Below are 23,055 nucleotides of genomic sequence, written 5' to 3' on the forward strand. Positions count from 1 at the left end.
TCCAAGACTATTGTTCTACTTTAAAACAGTGCTAACAGGATTTCTAAATAACATGTGGAAACAAACAAGTTAAACGCATATTTTTGAAAATATGTCGGTGGTATCTTAATTTCTTGGATGCAGATTATTCCCAAAACATAAATTAATTACCACATGTCTGAAAATATATTTTCAACGCAGTTGAGTTATAAAATATATATATGCAGCTTATTCGAAGTTTTATGCGTTTTATAATAGTGTTTCCTATGCCAATTAGTCAGGTTTCTGCTTTTCATCAACAGAACATTTAAAATATTTATGTGTAATAAACAGCTTGAGTATCTTCTAGATCTCAGGAAAAGTATAGTGGCGGTAAAAATTAAACTTACAGCTATAATAAGATGGGTTATGCTAATCCAATAAAATTAAGTCCAATGCACCGTCGTTGGTTGGCAACTGAACATTACATTTCCACGTAAGCCGATAGGATTCAGATGTATTACCCCCAAACACGCAAATGTTTGCTCTAGCTCTTTTCACATGTGTAGAAAGGAGTGCAAGTGGCTGCCTAAAATTCTAATTTCAGGCACTATACTAACAGTTGAATAAACTTTACCGTTTGGATGGTGACCTGTGTCGTTGAGAAGATATCTGACATATTATGACAAATAGCATACGATTATAAGAAGAGAAGAAGGGCAAACTCAGACACAGGACATTGTGGAGGCATTAGGTTATTTCGAAGCAGGAGTGGCTGAAAATGTTCAACGCCTTCGCGGGGACTCGAACCACGGGCCTTTCAAATACGCGCCGAGCGTGCTGACCACTACACTACAAAGGCATGCTAACTTAGAGTACTTTAAAAACTACGAAGGTTTAAAATGTACGAAACAAGTTAAAAATTACATCTAAAATTAAGTAAAGTTCATATGTCAAACAATATCAGCAAATATAGGAATTAAACTAAAATTAAAAGTGTGTTTGAAATTACGAAGGCTGAAACGTATGAAAGTAGCTATAAATTAAAGTCATGTACATAGTGTAAAAATCTAGCAAATTAGTTAAAATTCAGAGTAGGTTGGAAACTAAAAACTTTAAAACCTAGAAAAGAAGTTAAAATTTACATCTAAAATTAAATAAAAGTCAGGTATATAATCTGAAAATACATGAAATAAGTTAAAATACTTAATATGTTGAAGATCACTAACGTTGAAAAGAATGAAAAGAGTTAAAAATTACATCCAACATTCAATAATATAACACACAAAAACGCGTGTTTTAGTAATTACACTAGTAAAGTATAGCAAATAAGTTAAAAGTATGGCTAACAAGTATCAGTAATGTAGCAGTTTTGTAGATATTCAGTGATAGGATAAATACAAGTAAGAAAATAATCATCTTCCAAAGAGGTTATACTGTGAACATTTTATTGTATAGTAATTTATGTTTAAAGAAAATCAACCACGTATATGATATATGTTTTTAAGAACTCAATATAAGTAAGTAAGTTCATAAGTGATGACATGGATATAAATGTCTAAATCATCAAATTAAAAAATAGTACTCACTATGATTTGTATTTTAATAAACTTTTTATTTGGTTTAAAATGTATTGCCTATATGAAACCCATTATATGTAGCAGTATTGTAGATACTTCGGGTTTCCAAAGAAGTTATACTGCTAAAGAAACATTTTATTCTGTACTAATATCTGTTTAAAGAAAATAACTGTATCAGTCACTTAAAACACCTACTTGATATATATCTTTAAGAAATCAATATAAATAAGAAAGTTTACACATTATGATATAACTACTAAATGCTTAAATCACCAAAATAGAAAAGAAAAACCTAAGCACACGTCTTTTTTCTGTAACGTAGCAACTACCCTACTCGATAAGGCTCCCTGTCACCATTTTCAGATAAGCCTCCCTCCCACGCTGACCCTTAGCTCCGGCTTCTGAGGTAGAACTGTCATTTTCGTCTATTGATGTTCATGGAATTTCGCAAATGCATCGCAATTCTCTCAAAGAAGACCATCTTTTAGTTCCATACACTTAACAGACATCTGTAGAGGTTATAATCTTAAAGAGGTGATTTCCAATCTCAGTTTTTATTTTCTTCCTCAAAAATACTGAATGATCACCTATTTGATGTAGCTTCAGTTTTAAAAATAATTTCCTTTATATAAAACTTTATGAAACTTTATTATGATTTCCAAGCAACAAAAGTATTTTATACAAAAATTTGCAATGAAGAGTATTACTTGTCCGAGCTTAACATACATACCATATGAAAAGAATATTTTTATCTGCTGATATTGCAATCTGATTTAAATCGACATTTAAACTAAAATATATGTTTGAAATCAAAATTAAATGGGAAATATAATAAAGGAAAGAGTGACGGAAAAATACAGATCCATTTCACAACTAAATTTGTATAATTTATTTATGATTGCAATATTTTTTTATATTTTAATATTTAATCCTTAAGCAATATTTGGCTCACTCTTATTTTGATTTAGATTTCTTATTTGTGTAGTTTATTTATGACTATAATAACTATTTTATAATTTAATATTTAATCTTTGAGCAATAATTGTCTCACTCTTATTTTGATTATGATTTCTAAATTTTCTCTTGTTTATTTTCGTAATATCATTATAATCATAAAATGAACTACTTACAAATTGACAAATTTCAATACAATTTTTAGTGTTTTAGTGTCTTTTTTAGCTCTTTTCCATTAGTATATTTTACTGTAATATTTTAAGAAGAAACATACGAATTATCTATACATTAACAGATTAACAGATCAAAAATGTATTCTTCTCCGATTGAAAACTTCAGTTGAGCTCTATCCTTAATTACTACTTATTTTTTTTCCGTTTCAAATTTCATGTTATGAAATACACTGCCTGTTTAAATGACCTCAGTTACTAATTTCTTATTTAATATATTAGTTTTTATTGCAGTGGTTTATACGTGTACACTAAATGAAACTGAATATCCTGTTACTTGGTTTAATGAATTTTATTTTCCATTTGCAGTTCCCATTGCAGCCAGCGAGCATGCGTTTATAACCCGCAACGCAACAACATTCATCCTCCGGTTAAGTGCGTGGAAGAATGGTGGCTGCCCTATCATGTTCTTTGCTATCCAGTACAAACAACAGAGACAATCTGAATGGCATGTTTTATCTTCTCGCATTGAGGCAGATGAAGAGTACGCAAAAATTACTGATTTAATTCCAAGCACATGGTATAATATACTCGTCACTGCTCACAACAGTGTAGGTCCAACAGAAGTGGAGTACGTTACATCTACATTAACACTGATGGGTGGTAAGCAAAGTGTTGTTTTACAAGTATGTTACAATATTAACAAAAAATAAAGCAATAAATAAATAAAAAATTGGCGGGAGGCTGTGTGTTACATTTGTTCCAAATGGCCGTAGGACTAGTTGTTAAGATTTTTACTATTTCCTAACTTTTATGTTATTGATGAAGTTATCTTTTTCTTTATTTTACACTTGTTTTGTTATTTTAAAGAGCAAATACTTAGGAAAATTTAGAGAAAAACAAAATGATACTAATAGTAATGTATTAATTGATTATTTCTTAGCATTATTCCTGAATATAACATGGAATGTTTAAATCTTCATGTTCTTCTTTGGTTGATGATACCAAAAATAACAAACATAATTCAATAGTTCAGCACTGACGTTCCGTACAAAAGTAAAATCTATGTACGAATTTCTTAAAGTACCGGGTGATCAAAAAGTCAGTATAATTTTGAAAACTTAATAAATCATGGAATAATTAGATAGAGAGGTAAAAATTGACACACATACTTAGAATGACATGGGTTTTTATTAGAACCGAAAAAAAGTTCAAAAGTATGGGTTGGATTTACCACATCTACTGTTATCGGGCCTTTTTTATTCGAGGAAATGCGTGATTCTGGTTTCGTAACTGCTACCGTGACGGGTGAGAGGTACGACGATATGTTACAGAATCGCATCGTCCCCAGCCTTTCTGATAAACACCTACTGGAACGTATGATTTTTATGCAGGATGGCTCTCCACCCCATATTGCTAGACGCGTGAAAGATCTCTTGAGCGCGTCGCTTGGTGATGATCGTGTGCTCAGCCGCCACTTTCGTCATGCTTGGCCTCCCAGTCCCCAGACCTCAGTCAGTGCGATTATTGGCTTTGGGTTTACCTGAAGTGTATCGTGATCGACCGACATCTCTACGGATGCTGAAAGACAACATCCGACGCCAATGCCTCACCATAACTCCGAATATGCTTTACAGTGCTGTTCACAACATTATTCCTCGACTACAGCTATTGCTGAGGAATGATGGTGAACATATTGAGCATTTCCTGTACAGAACATCATCTTTGCTTTGTCTTAATTTGTTATGCTAATTATTGCTTATCTGATCAGATTATTGCTTTTCTAATAAAACCTCATGTCATTCTAAGTATGTGTGTCAATTTTTACCTCTCTATCTACATTATTCCGTGATTTACTATGTTTTCAAAATTATACTGACTTTTTGATCCCCCATACTTGGATTTTGGTTCTTACCATGTTACGATTAAATTGCTGTTTCAAAAAAAGTGAACGTTTTCTCCTTTCTTTTTAACACCGATATTAAAAATATCCTATAATACTCATTGGTGTATCCTTGTTGATGTGAAAGTGTTCATCAGTTAATGGACTTGTCTATGAATATTTTAAACGTGCTCTAAATGGAACATTTTAAATTCAATGCATCTACTCCAGGCTAACAATAAACGCCAGAAGTGACAATTAATTGTAAAGTCGACCATATAAATAACCACAGCGCCAATGTATTGCAATATACGTATATTTTGTACATCAAAATGCATCGGTGTATGGTAAATACATGAAAATACGCTGGTGTACGATCTGCAAGACTTTTTAAAAGTCTATTAAACGATACACCACTTACTTTTCGTTTTTAATGTTCTTCTTTATTCTGCAATGTACTTTGAATTGAATGCCTTTAATTCAGATTCATCTAGATGAATATATTCAGCAGCTTTCAAATAGCTTAGTTTGTTAATCCACAAGAGGCAGATTCATTTTGAAAGCTAAATATCTTACATTTTGCCGAATGGCAACAGACCCAAACGAAAGTGAAACTATGCATTTTTACTTATACGACATAACATTTTGAGACTAATATCCCCTTTTGTGCTATTAAAAAACTCTTGTAAAATAAATAATTATAATGGAGACGCTGTCGTTAAAAGAAATGCACAAATAAATTAACTCCCTTACCTACAAAATTACAATAAGAAAGCTGATGTTCTATATACGAACAAGGTGGGAAGTATATGCATAGAGACTAGAGCTTAAAAGTTTATGCATAATAATTACGACAGCTCTTCTGCCGAATTCTTGTTAACAAGCATCCAAACTTTACATTATTCAAGGAGAGATACGTAACAGATACAGCACAAGTCAAATATTTTGTTTCTATCTGAATCGAAATACGAATAGCTCAATTAACAAAAGAGCATTCCTGACTGATTATTATAAGTCTAACTAAACAGTAACTGTGCTTTTTGGTTTTTATCAAACTTCAGGTGTACCTCAAATAGTATGCGTACGCTTAAAATCAGGGGAAAAAAACACTATATAATGTATATAAATTATTTAATAGAGCAGAATTATCTCCTAAGAATAGAAAGTAAAGTTGGAAATTTTAAAACTATTTGAGTAAAAAGTACGAGCTAGAGCATGTAAATAAAGTTTAAACTATAAGTAAGTTGAAAAACACGATATAAACATCATGGAATTAAATTTAAGGAAATGTGATAAAACTGTAAAGGACGAAAATTTAGGAGAAACACCTTAATAGAAATTAGAGAACTATTTATTGCCACTGAGCGGAAATTAATTGACTTTTCAAGACGAAAATAAATTTCCTACTAATGAACAATAATTAATAGAATCGAGTTTCAGCGCTTCTATTAATTATTAGATTCAATAATTAATAGAAATATAATTAATAGAAGCGAGCTTCAGTAATTAATGGAAGCGAGTTCATATATTTAAGCGTATTTATATGGAAGACCCAATTGAAAATTATTAAATTAGGAAGATACCGAATCAATCTGATTCCGTATACAAGCAAAGCAAAATCTAAAAGAGATCAGAAAATCAACTACTGAGCATTTGACCAATTTGATTTAAATTACAAGCCAGGTGTAAAGCATTAACTAATTATTTGAGAAACGATTACAGGATTCTTGCCTGAAACGACCGTTCTGTGACATAAACGCTGTGTTCACAGTTAACTTTCGGCCTATAAGTTATGGCCATTATTTTAAGATTCCACAAAAACAAGCAAGAAATGAAAAGTAAATCAATCAATAATGTATTGGTTGGTATTTACAACTTCATCGCTGTTAAATGCCTCGACGGTACAAATCACTGTCTTCGAATAGCTTAAATTTATTTGAGTGGTCCTAAGAGTCATTGCTTCTTTGACATTCACTTCACAAACCTCTCGAGAAGCTTCTGTGGCTTTGGCACCTCGAAATGAAGATGTCGAAAATTCTCTCTTTTGTCGACTTGACACTTCAGTTTAATGACTTGAAAAGAACATAAACTGTATCAACATAAAAAACTAAACACACTATTTTGTACAGCATATAATTTGCTACTGAATAACATAAGACACATTGCAAAACATTTTATTTTTCACGCAAAATTTTCGATTCAAGAAACGCCAGGGGGACAATCCAATAAGTATATATATAAATATATATACATATATGCGTTGAACACTAAACAAATCCTAGAAAACTCACGCAGCTTGATATTCCAACTCTCCGAATGGAACGAAAAGCGAATTACCATTTTTCGTGCGTTTAGCCATTTAGTTTAGTCACTTGGCCTAATGAAAAGAGATGCGAATCCCACCTGCATGCATAACTTCTTCAAGATCACTGCTAATCTGTAGTTTGATTTATTAAGTTTTATGGATAAACTTAGGTTTAATACACAGTTTAAAAGCAAACAAAAAAAGAGTCATTTCGTCTAAGATGCTTTTAAATGCGCAGAAAATTTCTTTAAAATGAGTGCTAATCTAAGGCATTTGAGTAGTTTTAAATCTGTCGTTTTTCATTACATTTGTTATTTGCTAATGCATTTGAGAAACTTCCGATGACTTCTAAAATTTTACTTTGGTATTTTATTCTTTAGTTGTGTATTTTCAGCGAGATTTTATATAGCAAGGACATTAGCATTTGACGTATATGGTTGAGAATGTAATTGTTATGGACAGAAGTGTTATGGATAACGCTAAGCGTCGTAGACATAATATGATGACTACGACGTCTAGCGTTATCTAAAACAGAAATATTTTTCTTCAAGTTATATCAAAATTTAAAAGTTTCTGCTTTTAAAAAGTTGTAATTTTTATCAATCAAAACTTTTTTTTAAATTGTTACATATTTACTTCCTTATACGAAGTAAAGGAAGTATTGTAATCACAAAAAATTCCAGGTATCACATTTCAACGAAATATTTCACATTTCATCGAATATTCATTTTGACTACTATCGAATGCAAGTTAACGATGCTTTTGCATGACATCTGTACGTAAGGACAGAATAAAGACTCTTTTTCCCCTATCCCCAAACGAATTATAAAACTGATTTAAAATGGGTTAAGAAGAGATTTTTATACACGTACGAATTTTATAGAGTACGTATATATATATGTATGTATCTCGAATAACTCCTAGACGAGTAGCCTCAGAACATTGCCATTTTGCACAGAGTATTGCTAACATGTACTTGTGCATCTCTCATTTTGGTTGCAATCCGTCTCACCAAAAGTATATATATATATATATATATATATATATATATATATATATGTTCTGGAGATATTTAAAGCGAACTGGAATGGCTGACGAGGCTGACATCATTTCTTGGAAGCTCCGCCTTTCCAGAGGCTATCAAAGGACTCGCAAAGGAATATCGGGGTCTTTTCTTTAATGTAACGATGCAGTAAACTTCTTACAAAAAGTTCTTAGTAGTTCTTTTTTATTTACTCCAGAGATCTGATTCTTGTAACTGCTATTTCTCCTGAATAATAATAAATGGATCCTGTTTTTTAAACTTATCGTCTGATACATTGAGCTTCGACTACGTCTATGATTCTTGACCAATCTATTTATTCCGGACAAAAGCTGGTACATTATATATATATATATACACCCATTCTGTTACTTGGCTCAGTGACCTCAGTTTTTTTTCATCTTATAGAGTGGTAAATTAGGCATTTTTTTTGCTTTAAAATTGAAAGTTGTTTAAGGGCGGCTAAGAGTGTTTTTGTTTTACCATAGCTGCCATATTTGTTTATATTTGAAACGTAGCAGAATATTGAATTAATTCTTTCTGCGCCTTCAGTGTCTTTTCGCCGAGTGGGACCAAAAGGAAACTTTTTATTTTTGTGCACCGAAAAATCTGCCTTCTTGTACTCTGGCATAATGGCTTGTTTTTGCGTGGTAGCTGTAATTTTTATTGTGAAAATTGTTTTTTTAAATTGTTTTAACTGTATTTCGTGTTTTATGTTTTTCTATATCTTTCAGTTTTTAATGAAGGTATTTTGAGTCTTTAGGTATTTTTGCTTTGCCGTGAAGTGATACCTGAATTAATTGAATGAGAAATATATCTCTAATGAAATTCGAGGAAATAAGTTTAAATGAAATAGAGGAAAAATGCGTATAATTTAATATTCCGTAGAAGGAAGTCATGTAGTGTACACATCAGATTATTTTACGAAATTAATGGACATGAGGAAGGGCTCGAACGCTCAGGGCACCCCATGGGCTAAGCGCCTATTGATTAAGAGCTTTTTAGAAAGCCGTCTCTGATTATTCATCATAAATTAAATGTATGCATTTCTGAAAGAAAAATTTTGAATTAAAACGGCAAGTAAAATATCTTATACCAACCACAGGAAAAGGTTTTTTTATGATGTAAAATATTTTTAAATTACATGATATACTGCAGAAATAATTTTACGGATAAAGTACTCAAATTCTGATTTCTTCGTTTTAATTAATGATGAACTGTATTTTCTTATTCCTTTATTTTATTTTTATTTTGTCTTGTTCATTTGCTAAGCTTTCTAATGTTACATATTTTTGAAAATCTGAAGCGCAGGTTCTGATGTGTCTGCTTTACTGTTGTATATTTCTGTCTATACAAAAATCTCCCAAACCTTAAACAGCTATAAATTAATTTTGAAACAAGTAATACCACACAATCTCTAATCTTAAAGCAAGAATATACGAAAGCATGATATATGTTTATTTATTTTTTTAAGTGCAATATGAATATTTATTTTTTCTCCTCATTTCAGGATCATCTGTGAAATAAAACAAAAATACTGCTGTTGTTATTCCTTCAAGGTTTCTAGAATTCTAGTACAAATCAAGATTTTAATTTAAACTTAAGCAAAGATTTATTTATTTTTCAAACATATTTGTAAGAAATGTGAAGCCTACATCAGAGCTTTGCGATAACGCAGCAGGGATTTTAATCAGGTGAAAGATTCACTTGAAGCCTCGAGCAATTTTTACTCCATAAACAAATTGAAAAATAAAGCGAGAAATATCTCATCCAATGGGCGAGGAGACCCACTGCTGCGTTAAATCTAGAATTTAGTCATATTTCAAATGAAATAATTTACTCGTATTTCAAATGAAGAATTTTAAAATTAATTTATCTTCCTTGGCATGATATTCTTTCAAAACAATTTTAGTGTAATTTGTTTAATGATATTTTCTTTGAGTTTCCTAAATTACTGTTTCTGAATTCTAGGTACAATTGAACCGGAAATAGTGGGAGAAAAGGAACAATTAAGAAAATATAAAAACCTATCGATTATTGTTCCTGTAAGCTGTGCAGTTATCGTCCTAATTGCTGTGTCTGTAGCAGTCTTCTTCCTTGTATGCAAAAAGCGCAGTACACGTTTAACCAATCAGTACGAAGGTAAGTTTAATCTTTACGTCTAATTTAGAAGTTTATTTATCTAATGTTAAGAAAACGGTGTACTGAATACTTTCATTTCAAGCTCTTTCGAGTTATAAAATATTCTGTTTTATACAGCGGAGTTCCATTAAAAATAAAATGATCCAACTCAGGAGTGTGGCTTATAGTCGTGAACTAATAGAAAAATGTACATACAAACATCTGGCAACACAGCAACACGTTCAACAGAGCAGCGCGTATTTAACGATTGAGTATAAAATTAATTGTCATTGGATGAACCCCTGTATAGACAAGACCGTGTACGTAGGAGAAGGAAAGGTTCCACAGACGGCATGTAAACCAGTTTGACTACTGTCTTCGTTTGTCGCTATATCGACGAGGAAGAAGTTCTCATCTCCAGGTCCCGCTGCAAAATCCGCTGTTGTTGAGGAACACGGCGCAAATTTAGAGAACTGGATTAAAGGATTCGTTCTTTGACTTGTCTAGATAATTTGAACTCTGATTTTGCCAGGATTCACTTGCTGCTGATTGATACATATCGCATTTGATCATTGATTTGATTTTGTCGATACAGCAGAAACAGACGTTTGAACTCAAACTTAACCTTCGACCTTCGACACCGGCTCGACAGCTATTTCGCGCATCAGCAGCTGTTTCCCTCTTTGATGTGAGGGAGCCATTCCTGCCCTGGCGAAGCTTTCCTTCCTAACCGTATATATTATTTTGGTAAGGGACTGTAGAAGTTTAGTTGTTGCTGTAAGTCTTTTAAAGAAACATTTCGGGCAAAAGATTTAACTACGACTCAAATTTTAAACTGTGAGTTATCCGATTCTTTGAGGAAAACGGGAACCGAGCTGCAGTATTATTTTGACGTGGCTGAATCCATTGTGCGATAACTGATAATCGCTTTTTTGAAAGTTCATTCTGGAGACTTTATATTGATTAGGTGAACACGGGACAGCCAGGACCTCACACCAAAAGGGAAAGTTACACTTCGGAGTGCTCAGCATATATATGAATGGATTCTGGCAGGCTAATAATGTGTCGAACTTGAAACAATAAAAAAGAGGAAAAGATTAAGGATTATTTCAGGTACTTATGTATTAGAGCAACCACTTTGGCATAGTTTGGCGAATTTTTGCAGAAATAAAGGTTAGTCGGAGGAATTTTCGGTTTGAAACTTGCAATGGATTCGTATACCTAAAGTACTGTTATGCGCGTGGATGACAGAGTTTGGCGACTTTCACTAAGGTAGTTGAGATAATATATAACTATTTTAATTTTAAAATGATAAAGGACCTTTGAAGTGTGGAATATAAAATTCTCTAGACATTGAGGATGGCATTCTGCCGGATAGCGGTACCAACAATAGTTTCACTGATAGTACAGGCAACTATTCTAGTGGTATTGACAGTGACAATGAGATGGGTAAGATCAACACAGAGACTCGTTCTAAGAATTTTTTCTCAGCGTTTGTTAAGTATTGATTTCATTTTAACTGCTTTCACACCTTCAGAACGAAAAAAAAAAAAAAAAAAAAAAAAAAAAAAAAAACTATTGTAGATGGTAGACAGACTACCTGTGGCTTTTCCTGATTTTTGTTTTCTTTAAGTAGGGTAAAAATTAAGGGGGCGGCTTATACACGCGGTTTGTGACGAAAGATTATAAAAATAAAGCATGTTATATAAAACTTCCTCAGCTAATAATTTATTATCATCACAAGGTATTTTATAAATGAATCCTGACACAAGTGGTTTTCTTCTGATGCTTCTCTGCTATTTTTCTTAATTTATGTAAATCTTATGTGTACGTGTATATATCAGATTGCAGGGTCCAGGTGGGTTAACTTCTATCTGGACCCAAACGTAGCAGGAAACTACACAGAACAAGGGTTCAAACCCTTTATTAACTCTTTAAAATTGACAATGCGTCAATTTGACGCTTACAAACTTCGCTTCTACTTGGGCGGTAACTAAAAGTCCGATAATTGAAAATTAAAAGTTGAAATGTTTAACAAGTGATAAACTAATCTACAGGGCTCAGCGAGATCCCAAACTTCAACTCCTTTCTAAGCTAGTGGCAGCAAAGCAATGCAAATTAAGCCACTTGAACCAGCAATAATCAAAAGTACCTCCAGCAGAAACGGCAGCTAGCGCCTAACTCTCTAACTTCCCTTCAAAAATCTCGGTATTTAAACCTTTCCTCCTCAAGGTAAGAATTTGCATCCTTCCACGCGCGCTACCGAATTTAACTATTCTGGCACTGACAATTAGGGGAATGAAGGCTTATAGGAAAGTCAGAACTAAAATTTAAATTATTAGTTAAAATAAATATGAATCCCTACATTTGCCAATGCCAAAATTTAGCAGACTTGGATTAAGGTCCTTAAAGACCTGTTTTAGTAATAAAACCAGTTTCATTTTTTGTATTAACTTTAGAATACTGGCATAGTAATGGAGTGCGGAATGATCCATGATCAGGAGGCGCAAATCGTTTCTACAGGGTTCCGTACTCTCAGGGACTTACCGCCGTTCGCTGAAGAAGTAGTTGTGTGATCCCGAGAAATACCTTTAGGTCGAATCGCGCGGTGGGTAAAATTCTTCGCGTATTCAGTTTTGCATTCTCCTCTCAGGGCCGAGTTCCCGGTTCTCTTCATAAAAGACATCCACTTATTTTTCGCTGTTGCTATTCTTCCTATCCATCTAATTAAAGAACAAGGGGGAATTTATTCATCGCCGGGTTTTGTCATTATGTCCAAAAAGGTAACGAGCTTCGCTCACGGCAGGAGAAACTGTTTCTTTTCCTTAAAAGGCAATTCACGTTCCCTTCTCGAAATGCACCCATTCGCAAAAAGAAATTGCGGAAATTCATGCCGAAGAACTTAGTAAAACTGTTCAAAAACATAATAATACGAACTTTGAAACTGAAAAAGATGTAAATTATTCAATAGCAAGCATTCTCAATAGCCCGAATACTGATTTCATTGACCCTACCTCACCTAGCGAAGTTAAATCAATTATCAAGCAACTTAAAAAACGTAAAGCCAAAGGTTTTGATAATATCTCAAATGAAGCGCTACAAGCACTGCCTAACAGATGTATGGTTCTTTTCACCAATATTTTCAACGCATGCATTCGTCACTGCTATTTTCCCTCACAGTGGAAGCATTCAATCATTATTAATATCCTGAAACCTGGAAAATATCCTAAAATCCCAATAATTATAGAACCATTAGCCTGTTACCTGCTCTCGGCAAAGTATTTGAACGTGTCATCAGTACAAGACTTACTAACCACCTAGAAAAACATGGATCTCATTGATAAGAGCTAATTTGGCTTCCGAAAGGGACATTGTACGTTTCATCTGATACTCCGCCTGATAGAATTTATTGCCCAAGAATTCAGAAAAAGAAATCGAGTAGCAGCATGCTTTCTCGATTTCGAGAAGGCTTTTGACAGAGTCTGGCAGGCTGGCTTACTTCACAAATTATCAAATTTCCTTCTGCCTAATAGCTTCATTAAACTTATCAATTCTTATCTCTATCGACGCACGTTTCAAGTAAAATGAGTTCTCTCATCAAGAAAAACGATTTTCCGGGGCATCCCTCAAGGTTCAGTTTTAGGACCGAAATATTTTAATATTTTCATAAATGACATGCCTGTCCCACTACAATCAAGTATTTATAAATATGCTTAAGATACAGTTATCTTAACCAGTTCTGAAAATCCACAAAATGCTTTTGACAAACTTTAAATGCAAGCTAATCCAATCAATAAATACCGTGAAGATTGGAAAATTAAACTTAACGCAGCTAAATGTTGTATTGTTTTATACCGCAGATACAAGAAAAATTATCCTGTTAACTAAAATATAAAAATAGATAATTCACCAGTTCCTGTAGCAAGCTCATATAAATACTTAGGAGTGTACGTCGACAAAGCTTTAAATTTCAAAGATCATGTCCAGTATACCATCAATAAAGTTAATGCAGCATTCATGTCTCTTTACTCCCTGCTTGGAAGGAAATCTAAAGTAAATCTGAAGCCCAAGAGAAAACGTTACATCATCCTTATCAGACCAATTCTACTTTATGCAGTTCCTGCATGGGCGACTGCTGGAAAAACTGAACGTCAGAACAGAAAATAAACGTCTTACAGAATAAGATTCTTCGAAGCATAAGCCATGCACCTTGGTTTGTGCGTAACGCATAAATTCATAAGGATTTAAGGGTTCTACCGATTCACGATCAAATACTAACTCCTGCACACAACTTCTTTGAAAAAATGATCGCAATACCCGGCTATTAAAGAACTCACAAACTATGATCCCACAGAGGAACATGTAGTAAAAAGACCGCGAACTATCCATCATAATGCATTATGGTGATAGTGCACAGTGTATATATTTTATTCTACTTATTTCACGTAATTTAATACTCTTCATTTAATCAAGTTTTGCTTATGTTTTGGAGTATGCTCTGACAAACTTATGGACTTTGATTGCAACTTATTTTACTTACTTATTATTTCTGTTTAACCAAGAATTTATTTGGTACTGTGTAGTGTTTTATAGCAAATACTTATGACTCTTTCACTCGCTACTGGCCACCTCGCATCACGTGGTGTTTACTCTGCAACTTTAAGGAAATGCAATTTTTAGCATGATTAATTAATTGTACTGAACCCGAAATGTGTTTCTGAAGAATAAGGACATTATTATCTCTTCAAATTCGCATTTTTGAACTTCTACAATCTTATTTTACGCTTTATTCAGCAATTTTATGAAACTTAGGACTTATTTTGCACCGACAAATCCCATAGCTCACTCGAGCACTTTCACTCACTGATGCCCCTTTCTCATCTCGACTGCTGCTGCCATGAATGATACTTGCCTTTTGACTACTACTGACATTCCATTTAACCGCATTTAAAAATTACTATTTACTGAATTTATCTCATTATATTGATCTCGCCTTCGCATGTGGTGTATTTTTAAATACACCTCTTATTTTATTATGATTACTAATAGCCTTTGGTAAAATGTTTGGCTACTGGTTAGAACTGTTAGAAGTTGATGCCATAAGAAAAGATACGATCCATGGATCCTATATTCAAAATCGTTCTTTCCAACTCTCCCTGCTTCTAGAATGTTTTCTCATGTTCTTTGATTAAACTTCAAGTGAGAAATATAATCATTATTTGCTTTACAACTTTACATAAACAGTTAGAAACCAGATTTCCCAAATAAAAATTTTAATAAATAAGATATTATAAATTGCCCTTATAATTAAAAATGACATAAGATTTATCAAATTTTCAACATTCTTAAAATCTCAAGTAAACCCATTTTTGAAGCCCAAAGAAGCGATCCTCGAGAATGCCTTCCGTGCCTCTTGCGTTAAAGGTAAGCAAATACGAATGCAAGAATTAATTTGGTAACACTAACTACCATTTGATATTTAAAATTGTAATTTTGTAGCAATATTGTACCATTTGATATTTAAAAGTGTATATCAGCTAATTATCTAATTATGAAAGCCAAGACAATACGAATTTTTTATTTTCAGTTTAAAATAATTTAACATTACGCATATTTAAGAGGAAAAAATAATATTAACAGTACTTTCTTGAATATTTTAAGATATTTTTACTTTACGGTGTCATGCAATCGACAATCAATTCTTTGAGCAATTCATTTGCAAGGAAAAACACGTATTGTTAATTGGACAGCACCTTGCTTCTAAAAACTTAAAAAATACATTAATTGATTATAGTTTTCAACCGATGTCCAATATATAATTATTTATGATAATAATCTGCAGTTGAAAGCAAAGTTAGACATCTGGCGCTTGGGTTACAATAGACAAACTGTTGCGCAATAGGTGCATGTTAGATTCGGGTATGTTGAGTTTAAATTTGACGTGGCTGCTAAGAGTAATCAATATTCATTAGTTATTACTCAAAGCGTCATTTAAGTGAAAGGCAAAAGTAGTGGTTAATTGGTTAACTCCTCGCAAGTGTAAATATAGCCTGAACTATGATTTTAGACGGATATTGATCTGCAGCGAGTAAGGAAGCGCAACTTGCCTTTCCTTGTTCACAAAATGTCTTTCTTCATGGAACGAAAAACATCCTATAATTTAAAGGGAGGTCTTCAAAAATTATTATACCAATCTACGTAGAATGTTTAGCAATCTAGTGCAATTGTATAGATGAGATCTTAGGATGAAAGTTATGTTTTAAAATTCTATCCGCTGATTGCTTTTACTAATGGATTACAACGTTTGCCCACATCGAGAATCTCTAGTGCCAAAGAACTAGAAGTAGAAGATGTTACTCAAATGCTTTGACAGCTTACTCACCAGATTCGAACACGTGTCAGCATGTGGAGAATAGGCAGACAAATTGAAGCTCCCCGAATGCCTCCTTGGACCTTGAAAACGACATGTTCCGAAAAGACTTTGACTTCCATAAATTTAAGCAGAAATTTTATTTGTAGATTAATCAGCTTGCAAATATGGTCATTTATATTAATAATGCTTTTGTATAAATTGGTTTTAATTATCTTACTGTAAAATGGAATTATTGCATGTTGCATTTTTATTTTTTCTATATTTCAGTGTTTCACTATATTGTATACCAACAAACTGAACTACACTGCTTTTATCTTTCTTTCAATTATGGCATTTATAGCAATATTATAATCGTGAAATATGCTAATGTCCTACATTTCAATTTTCCAAACGCTGAAGGATTTTATTCAGCACTAAACGCCTATTCTCTAACGAATAAATAAGAGACTGCGTGACGGTAGGAATTGCATGGGAATGAGAATGCGTGAATTAAAAAGTAAAGAATAAGTCCTACTTTAAATTTGTATATGCAGTTTGGGACTTGACATAAGATTAAATAATAATTAAACAATGATAAATAAAGCTTAAGCAAGGCAGAACAATTCTTTCAATATTTTATTTTACAACATACCAAAAACTTTCCGCAACGATGAGCGTTCAAGGTTGTATAGCCATTAGGTATTTTTTGGAAGCAGGCAAGATGAAAAATGAGCAACACCCTCATGAAAAATGAGCAACACCCTCCCCGGGAATCGAACCACGGACCTCTGGACTACGCATCCAGCGTGCAGACCATCACACAACGAAGGCCTGCCAAGAGGGCTGGAGAAATATCTTATATACTCCCCCCTTTTAAAGGGCGACTGGGGTTTTTAGGGGAACCATTCGCCAAATTCCGGTTGTGGAGAATCATCACCCACCACCCGTTTAGTTCGGGCACCACTGTAGAGTCAATAGGTAGTTTTTGGAACAGACAAGATGAAAAATGAGCAACGCCCACACCGGAAATCGAACCACGTACCTCTGGAATATGCGCCCAGCGTGCAGACCACCACACCACGAAGGCATGTCAAGAAGGCGGGAGAAATATCATATAAGATAACAAAATAAATCATGAAATTAATCAAAACTTTCACTGTAGAAAACATTACGCATAAAAACATTTTTAAATACTGTTTGGCATTAATGAACATTGATAAGCTGACTGTGCCCACGCCAAACACATTATTTTCTTCGCCTTTTAACTTCCGTGTACGAAGTATTGTATTCGCTAAAAATTCCAGGTTTCATATTTCAAAGGAAATATACATTTTCATTGTTCCCGGGTCCATTTGATAGATTTTTTTGTGTGATACTTGTGCGTAACGCCCAGAATAAAAAATCCTTATTTCCAAAACAGTTGAAAAGATAGATTTAAGATGTATTCAAAATGAATTTTTTCGTGACTTCTCTAAATATGTTCGTACGTATATATGTATTTATCTCGTATAGCTGTAAAACGATTAGCCGTAGAAGATTAAATTTTGTATCTGGAACTGCTGTAGCATGTAGTTGTGCACCTCCTTTTTATACTGCAATCGGCAGAACCAAATATATATACTCTAAAGAATAGTCATAATTAAAGGAACGACGAATTAAAAAGGAAAAGAGATGAATCTGCATTGAATCTGCTAGACATTAATAAACTGATAATGAAGTTAAAAGTCGAAATGTAAATTAACTATAAATTTAGTTCCAAAATATAAAGGTCTGCTTATTTCTCTCTCCGACAAACTGTTACAAAACCGAGTAAACACGGATGGAGGGTGCGAGTAAAAACGTTTAAACGTTTATAGTAAATTTTAAAAACTGCAGAACATGAGACTATAAAAACATAAATTGCAATAAAATTGTCCTAAAAATTAATCTTCTCTTTTTAACGTTTCAAACAGAACTTGTCAAGGGAAAAGTGTTTCGAAGCCTTAAACCAAGTTAATTAATGAGTTCCGAATACATATTTCGTTCCTCTGAACCATTTGAGAATAAACCGCTTTTTCAGTACATAAATCCTAAATTTTAAAAAGAAATTTCAAATGAATCTCAAATGCTCAGATCTTTCCCCTGCATTCATTCGTACTCGAAGCAAAGAAGAAAAAAAAAAAAAAAAAAAAAAAAAAAAAAATACACAATTGCTAAAAAGTAGCTCAAACTACGTAAAAACAGACCAAACAAATCAAAGAAACAACTGGTAAGTTAAATAAAAATTCTGAAACTAAGAATTAAAGAAGCCAAAATCTTCTAAATTTTGAAAATGACTAAATATTTCCTAGTCGATGTACATAGTACTATATATATATATATATATATATATATATGTATATATCATGCCGTGTCCACATGGGATCTTTTGATGTACGAATTTCACTTATTTATGTGAATCTTATACAAGCTCTAAAGTCTCATATTTTTAAACTAATAATTCGTTTGATGCAATCGTGACATTTACTTGCAGTAGTTCACTTCATATGATAATGATTGTACACCAGCAAAAATTTTCCGTTATAATAAAATAATAATTTTTCTAAGAAATTTTATGTTATTACTCTTACATTTTAAAATCATATATATATTTATACATTTATCATATATACATTATATAGGATTAAATTTAAAAATTTTTATTTATGATTAAATTAAAAATGTTTCACTCCATTTCTCATTCCAGATTACTATTAATTTACTTAAATTATTTTCTTTCTTTAACTAGTTGATACCTACTGAATACGTATATAACAAAACAATTTATTTCTGTTTAACTTTTTTACTATTATTATTTCTGTAAGTAATTTATATAAAGCATAAGATGAAAAATAATTGAAGTGCATCTTCTAATATATTTGGTTAACCACTCCTTGTACTAAATATGTTAATATAAGTTTACGTTTTCACATACTCCTGCTGAGGTCAGTTTACTATAATCATCAAATTATTTTCTGTATCGAGTAGCATGCAGAAAACTGCTCGTGGTCCTTCCCTCCAAGTTTCTCACAAATAATACTCGATTACTTAGATTAAATTTAGAGCAATGTTATAAACTTAAAGAATATACTAATTTTGAAAGGTTTTCAACATAAAACCATTTTTAAGTATGTCCAAAAAGAAATATCAATTTACGGGAACAGTTTTTTCTATGTTGCCAGTGCGGTTTCACAAAAGAATTAGACAATATCATTCACTTTCCTAACCCGAAAATGCCATCAACAACGATATTTTTTTTTACTTGAAGCGAGCTTAATGAAGACATGATAAATTATTCTTTAAATAGCTGTGACGTTATTTTTTTCGTCATTTCAAGTTTAATTAAAACTGTATCTACTTGCATAATGAATAAAGTTTGCGAACTTCTTTTTTACTTGCTGGTCATTTTATATGGTAACATTTATCCCACCGCGGCGCACTTCCAAAATACCAGAAAAATACTTGTACCGAGAAAAAATATTATTTATTAATGAATACCTTGACTTATAATATCTGATAAATCTGCAAGGTAGTTCTTACTCACGGCAGCCTTTTGTATGTCTAAATATGCATTCACAGTTACCGAATATTCCGACGTATAACACGCTCTTTCAATACAAAAAATGAGATCGAAATTTACGGGTGAGCGTTAAACGCAGGGTATAAAAATGATGGATTTAAAAATAAGGAATAAGCCAAAAAAATATAGATTTCTATATGCACCCAAATGCTGTTTATTTAAAAGAAATGGCATACCTTAAGAACTTAAAATTTTCATTATCGGATAACGTGAAAAGTTCGTCATCTTCGTTTTCGGTTATATCTTCTGGCACATCATCGAACTCTGTTTCATCTTTTTCATCATTGTCACTTCAACATAGATAAATCATCATCATCATCCGTTCCATCATTCACCAAAATTATCATCATCATCCCTTCCATCTTTCACCAACACCAAACACCCTTGCTTCAGCATGATTTCCGTCTTCTTTCGCAAAATGAATGGCTTTGTGTTTGAAACCAGCACTGTGTTTGTTTCCTTTCGCAGGAGCCATATTTACAACTTAAAGAAACACTACATCATCTGAAGCAAATGCGATTTACTAAAGTTGATTTCACTTCAAAATCACGGCATCAAATGACTACAGAAAAAGAAAATACTTAAATCCTAATTCCAAGAAATCATTCAGGTTGGAAGTGCATTCTTACTCCAAAATTTGTCCCCCTGTTTTCGAACCCTACAACATTCTTTTCTACACCTGAAACAAATACAACCAACCCTCTATGCAGGAATATTGACTGCCTCCCCAAGCACACATATTGTTCTCCTTATCGCTTGTCATTCGCTGTAACATTGTTCGAAAGGCTAAGACAAATCTTCGAATAATTGATCTCGAAAGATAAGAACATTGCACATACATCTTTTAGGTTTGATTGAAGAATTGCCTGCGCGTTATACGGCGAATATACCTAAAAATTAAAAACATGTTGCTTGAAATGGTAGATGAAAGTTATACGCCGGAAAATAAGCTACTCTCATTCCAAAAATTCTAAATTAAGTCTTACCTATTGCTAATTCAGATTCAATAACACTACACTTCAATTACTTGATGCAATATGTAATGCTAAAAAAATTTTATTCTCTAACTTAGTCGAATGTAGATTTTTGAAAATATTAATTTATTCCTTCGGTCTGTATTATATACACGCATTTTAATCATATTTAGGTGCCTGCAGCATCTAAAATGCTGTACTTACAATTAACCACTGTGAGAAATAACTTCCAGTAAATCAAAATATAATTATTGTAATTTTTCATAGTAAGAGGGCGCTATTGAGCCGAAAAAGAATATGTTTTTAACGTTTTGTGAGAATGTTGCAACTTTCGCTGTTGTATTATTGTGATGTATTTTGTTGATGTCTTTCATTAAAATATAAAATTGCAATATCATCTCCAAATTTTGTTCATGCCAAATCAAGATCAGTATTAACAGCCACCAATGTCAAGTCGTGGAACTCCAAGCCTTTCGAATTCGATCACAGTGATCATTCGTCCTGCTGTCAAAGTTTTATTTTCGTGTCCAGAGTTTCTGAGTGAAAGCTTTTTTCAAACTTGTGATTGGACAGTTACTCCCCACCTCTCTCTCATTGTGTTTATACATTAAGGAAGCGAAGACTGACCACTTACAACGTCTTTACCCTCGTGAAGAATGTCGTTTCATTTTTCGTCCTTTTATGTTTATAAATAATGCATAGTTTTTAGCTGCTGACGTATTCGACAGTCAGTTTGAAATGGATATTATTCTATTTACTGAAAATACTTATTTAAAGTATAAATTCATTCCTTATCTTTTGATGGTTCAGAAGAATATTTGAAATAATATTTGACACATTGTTTCTCCATTTGTGGGAAACATATATTTATTAAACACAAAGAAAAGGAAATATTGTGAATTCCTTTAGAAGGAGCTGAAACGAAAGAAGTTATGTTATTTGAATGAAATGAAGAGTTTAAAGGAAAAATGTCTACATTATTCACAAATGATAGAATTAATATAAGTCATAGCGGTTAAAATACTTTTTCTAAGAAGGTATGCATTAAAAAAATAGCGGAGGTACAAATAATTTGAGATTTGATAATTTTGACTTTTTTGATTTAAAACGTTTGCGTTACAGAAAGGAAATCAAATTAGACAAACTGATCAACGAATTCAATACCTTATTATTCGAATGTTCGAATGCGTGCCCAACATCTCGTTTCACTTCTTCTTAACAACACGCAGCAAGCAAGAATAACTGTAGAAGCAGCAAAAAAGAACTTAAAATAATTTTTCACATCTATGTGTTAGGCATAATAATATAATATTTGAAGTTATACATTCAAAAATAATGTACTCCATTTTTTTGTGTGTGATGTGATTGACAGTACTGAAAGTCATGACTTTATAGGACTTATGGATTTGCGTGGTTCGCAGAAGTTTTTTCATCTTAAATTCTTATGAACATATAATGAAACAGAAACCAGAGCATTTTCAGGAACAAAATACACAGTCGACAGTGTTTACATTTATAGAGGAAACATCAAAATTAATTTTGAAGCCCACTGAATGATTCAGTGAATTCATTTTTCTATTGTACATTGTAGAAGATGAGCATGAGTATGTTATTTGTGTGGAGAAATACTGGTATAGACATGCGAACTGAATTATTTTGGGACATATTCTTCTCTAAAATGTCAATTTCCAGTAACTCAAAATCAGAATAAATACATTGCATCTGCAAGCTTCCTAATATACCCAGAAATTAGGTTCTCCTTTCAAGAAGGTATTCTCTCGCTTTGAAAGTGCTTAACTTTTGACAAGGTAATGCATTACACAATACTCGCACTTTTCTCACCAGGTATAAGACTAGAGAATTCCAGCTAAAATTTCACATGTTGCATTGACATCAAATGCCTGAGGCAATAGTCTTGTGGAACACATTTAGAAAGCATCAAATCATACTAAATATGGACTAACCAACCAGGGAATTTAAAAGAATTAAATAAGTGTTTGTAACACGAATTTATAATTGGGAAATTTATTGCAACCTTGACTTTCAGAATAAACAGCTATTTGAGCGGCATAGGAAGGATAAAATTCGTATTAAACTGCGTTATAATACTTTGAAAAAT

The 23,055-nt window shown here is 32.6% G+C and overlaps 1 protein-coding gene across 1 annotated transcript in view; it reads left to right on the top strand.

The window, feature by feature from the left end:
* Positions 1-23,055, top strand: part of LOC118193455 (cell adhesion molecule Dscam1-like) — an 809,657-nt gene that overhangs the window by 721,682 nt on the left and 64,920 nt on the right. The window contains exons 22-23 of the mRNA XM_085823336.1: positions 3,032-3,325; positions 9,863-10,033. Coding sequence (XP_085679462.1) covers positions 3,032-3,325; positions 9,863-10,033 — 465 coding nt within the window. The remainder of the gene's footprint in view (positions 1-3,031; positions 3,326-9,862; positions 10,034-23,055) is intronic.

The sequence above is a fragment of the Stegodyphus dumicola genome, chromosome 9 (assembly GCF_044657685.1).
Source record: "Stegodyphus dumicola isolate Sdum_Otavi_A_Nest chromosome 9, ASM4465768v1".
NCBI classification, from domain to species: Eukaryota; Metazoa; Arthropoda; class Arachnida; order Araneae; family Eresidae; genus Stegodyphus; species Stegodyphus dumicola.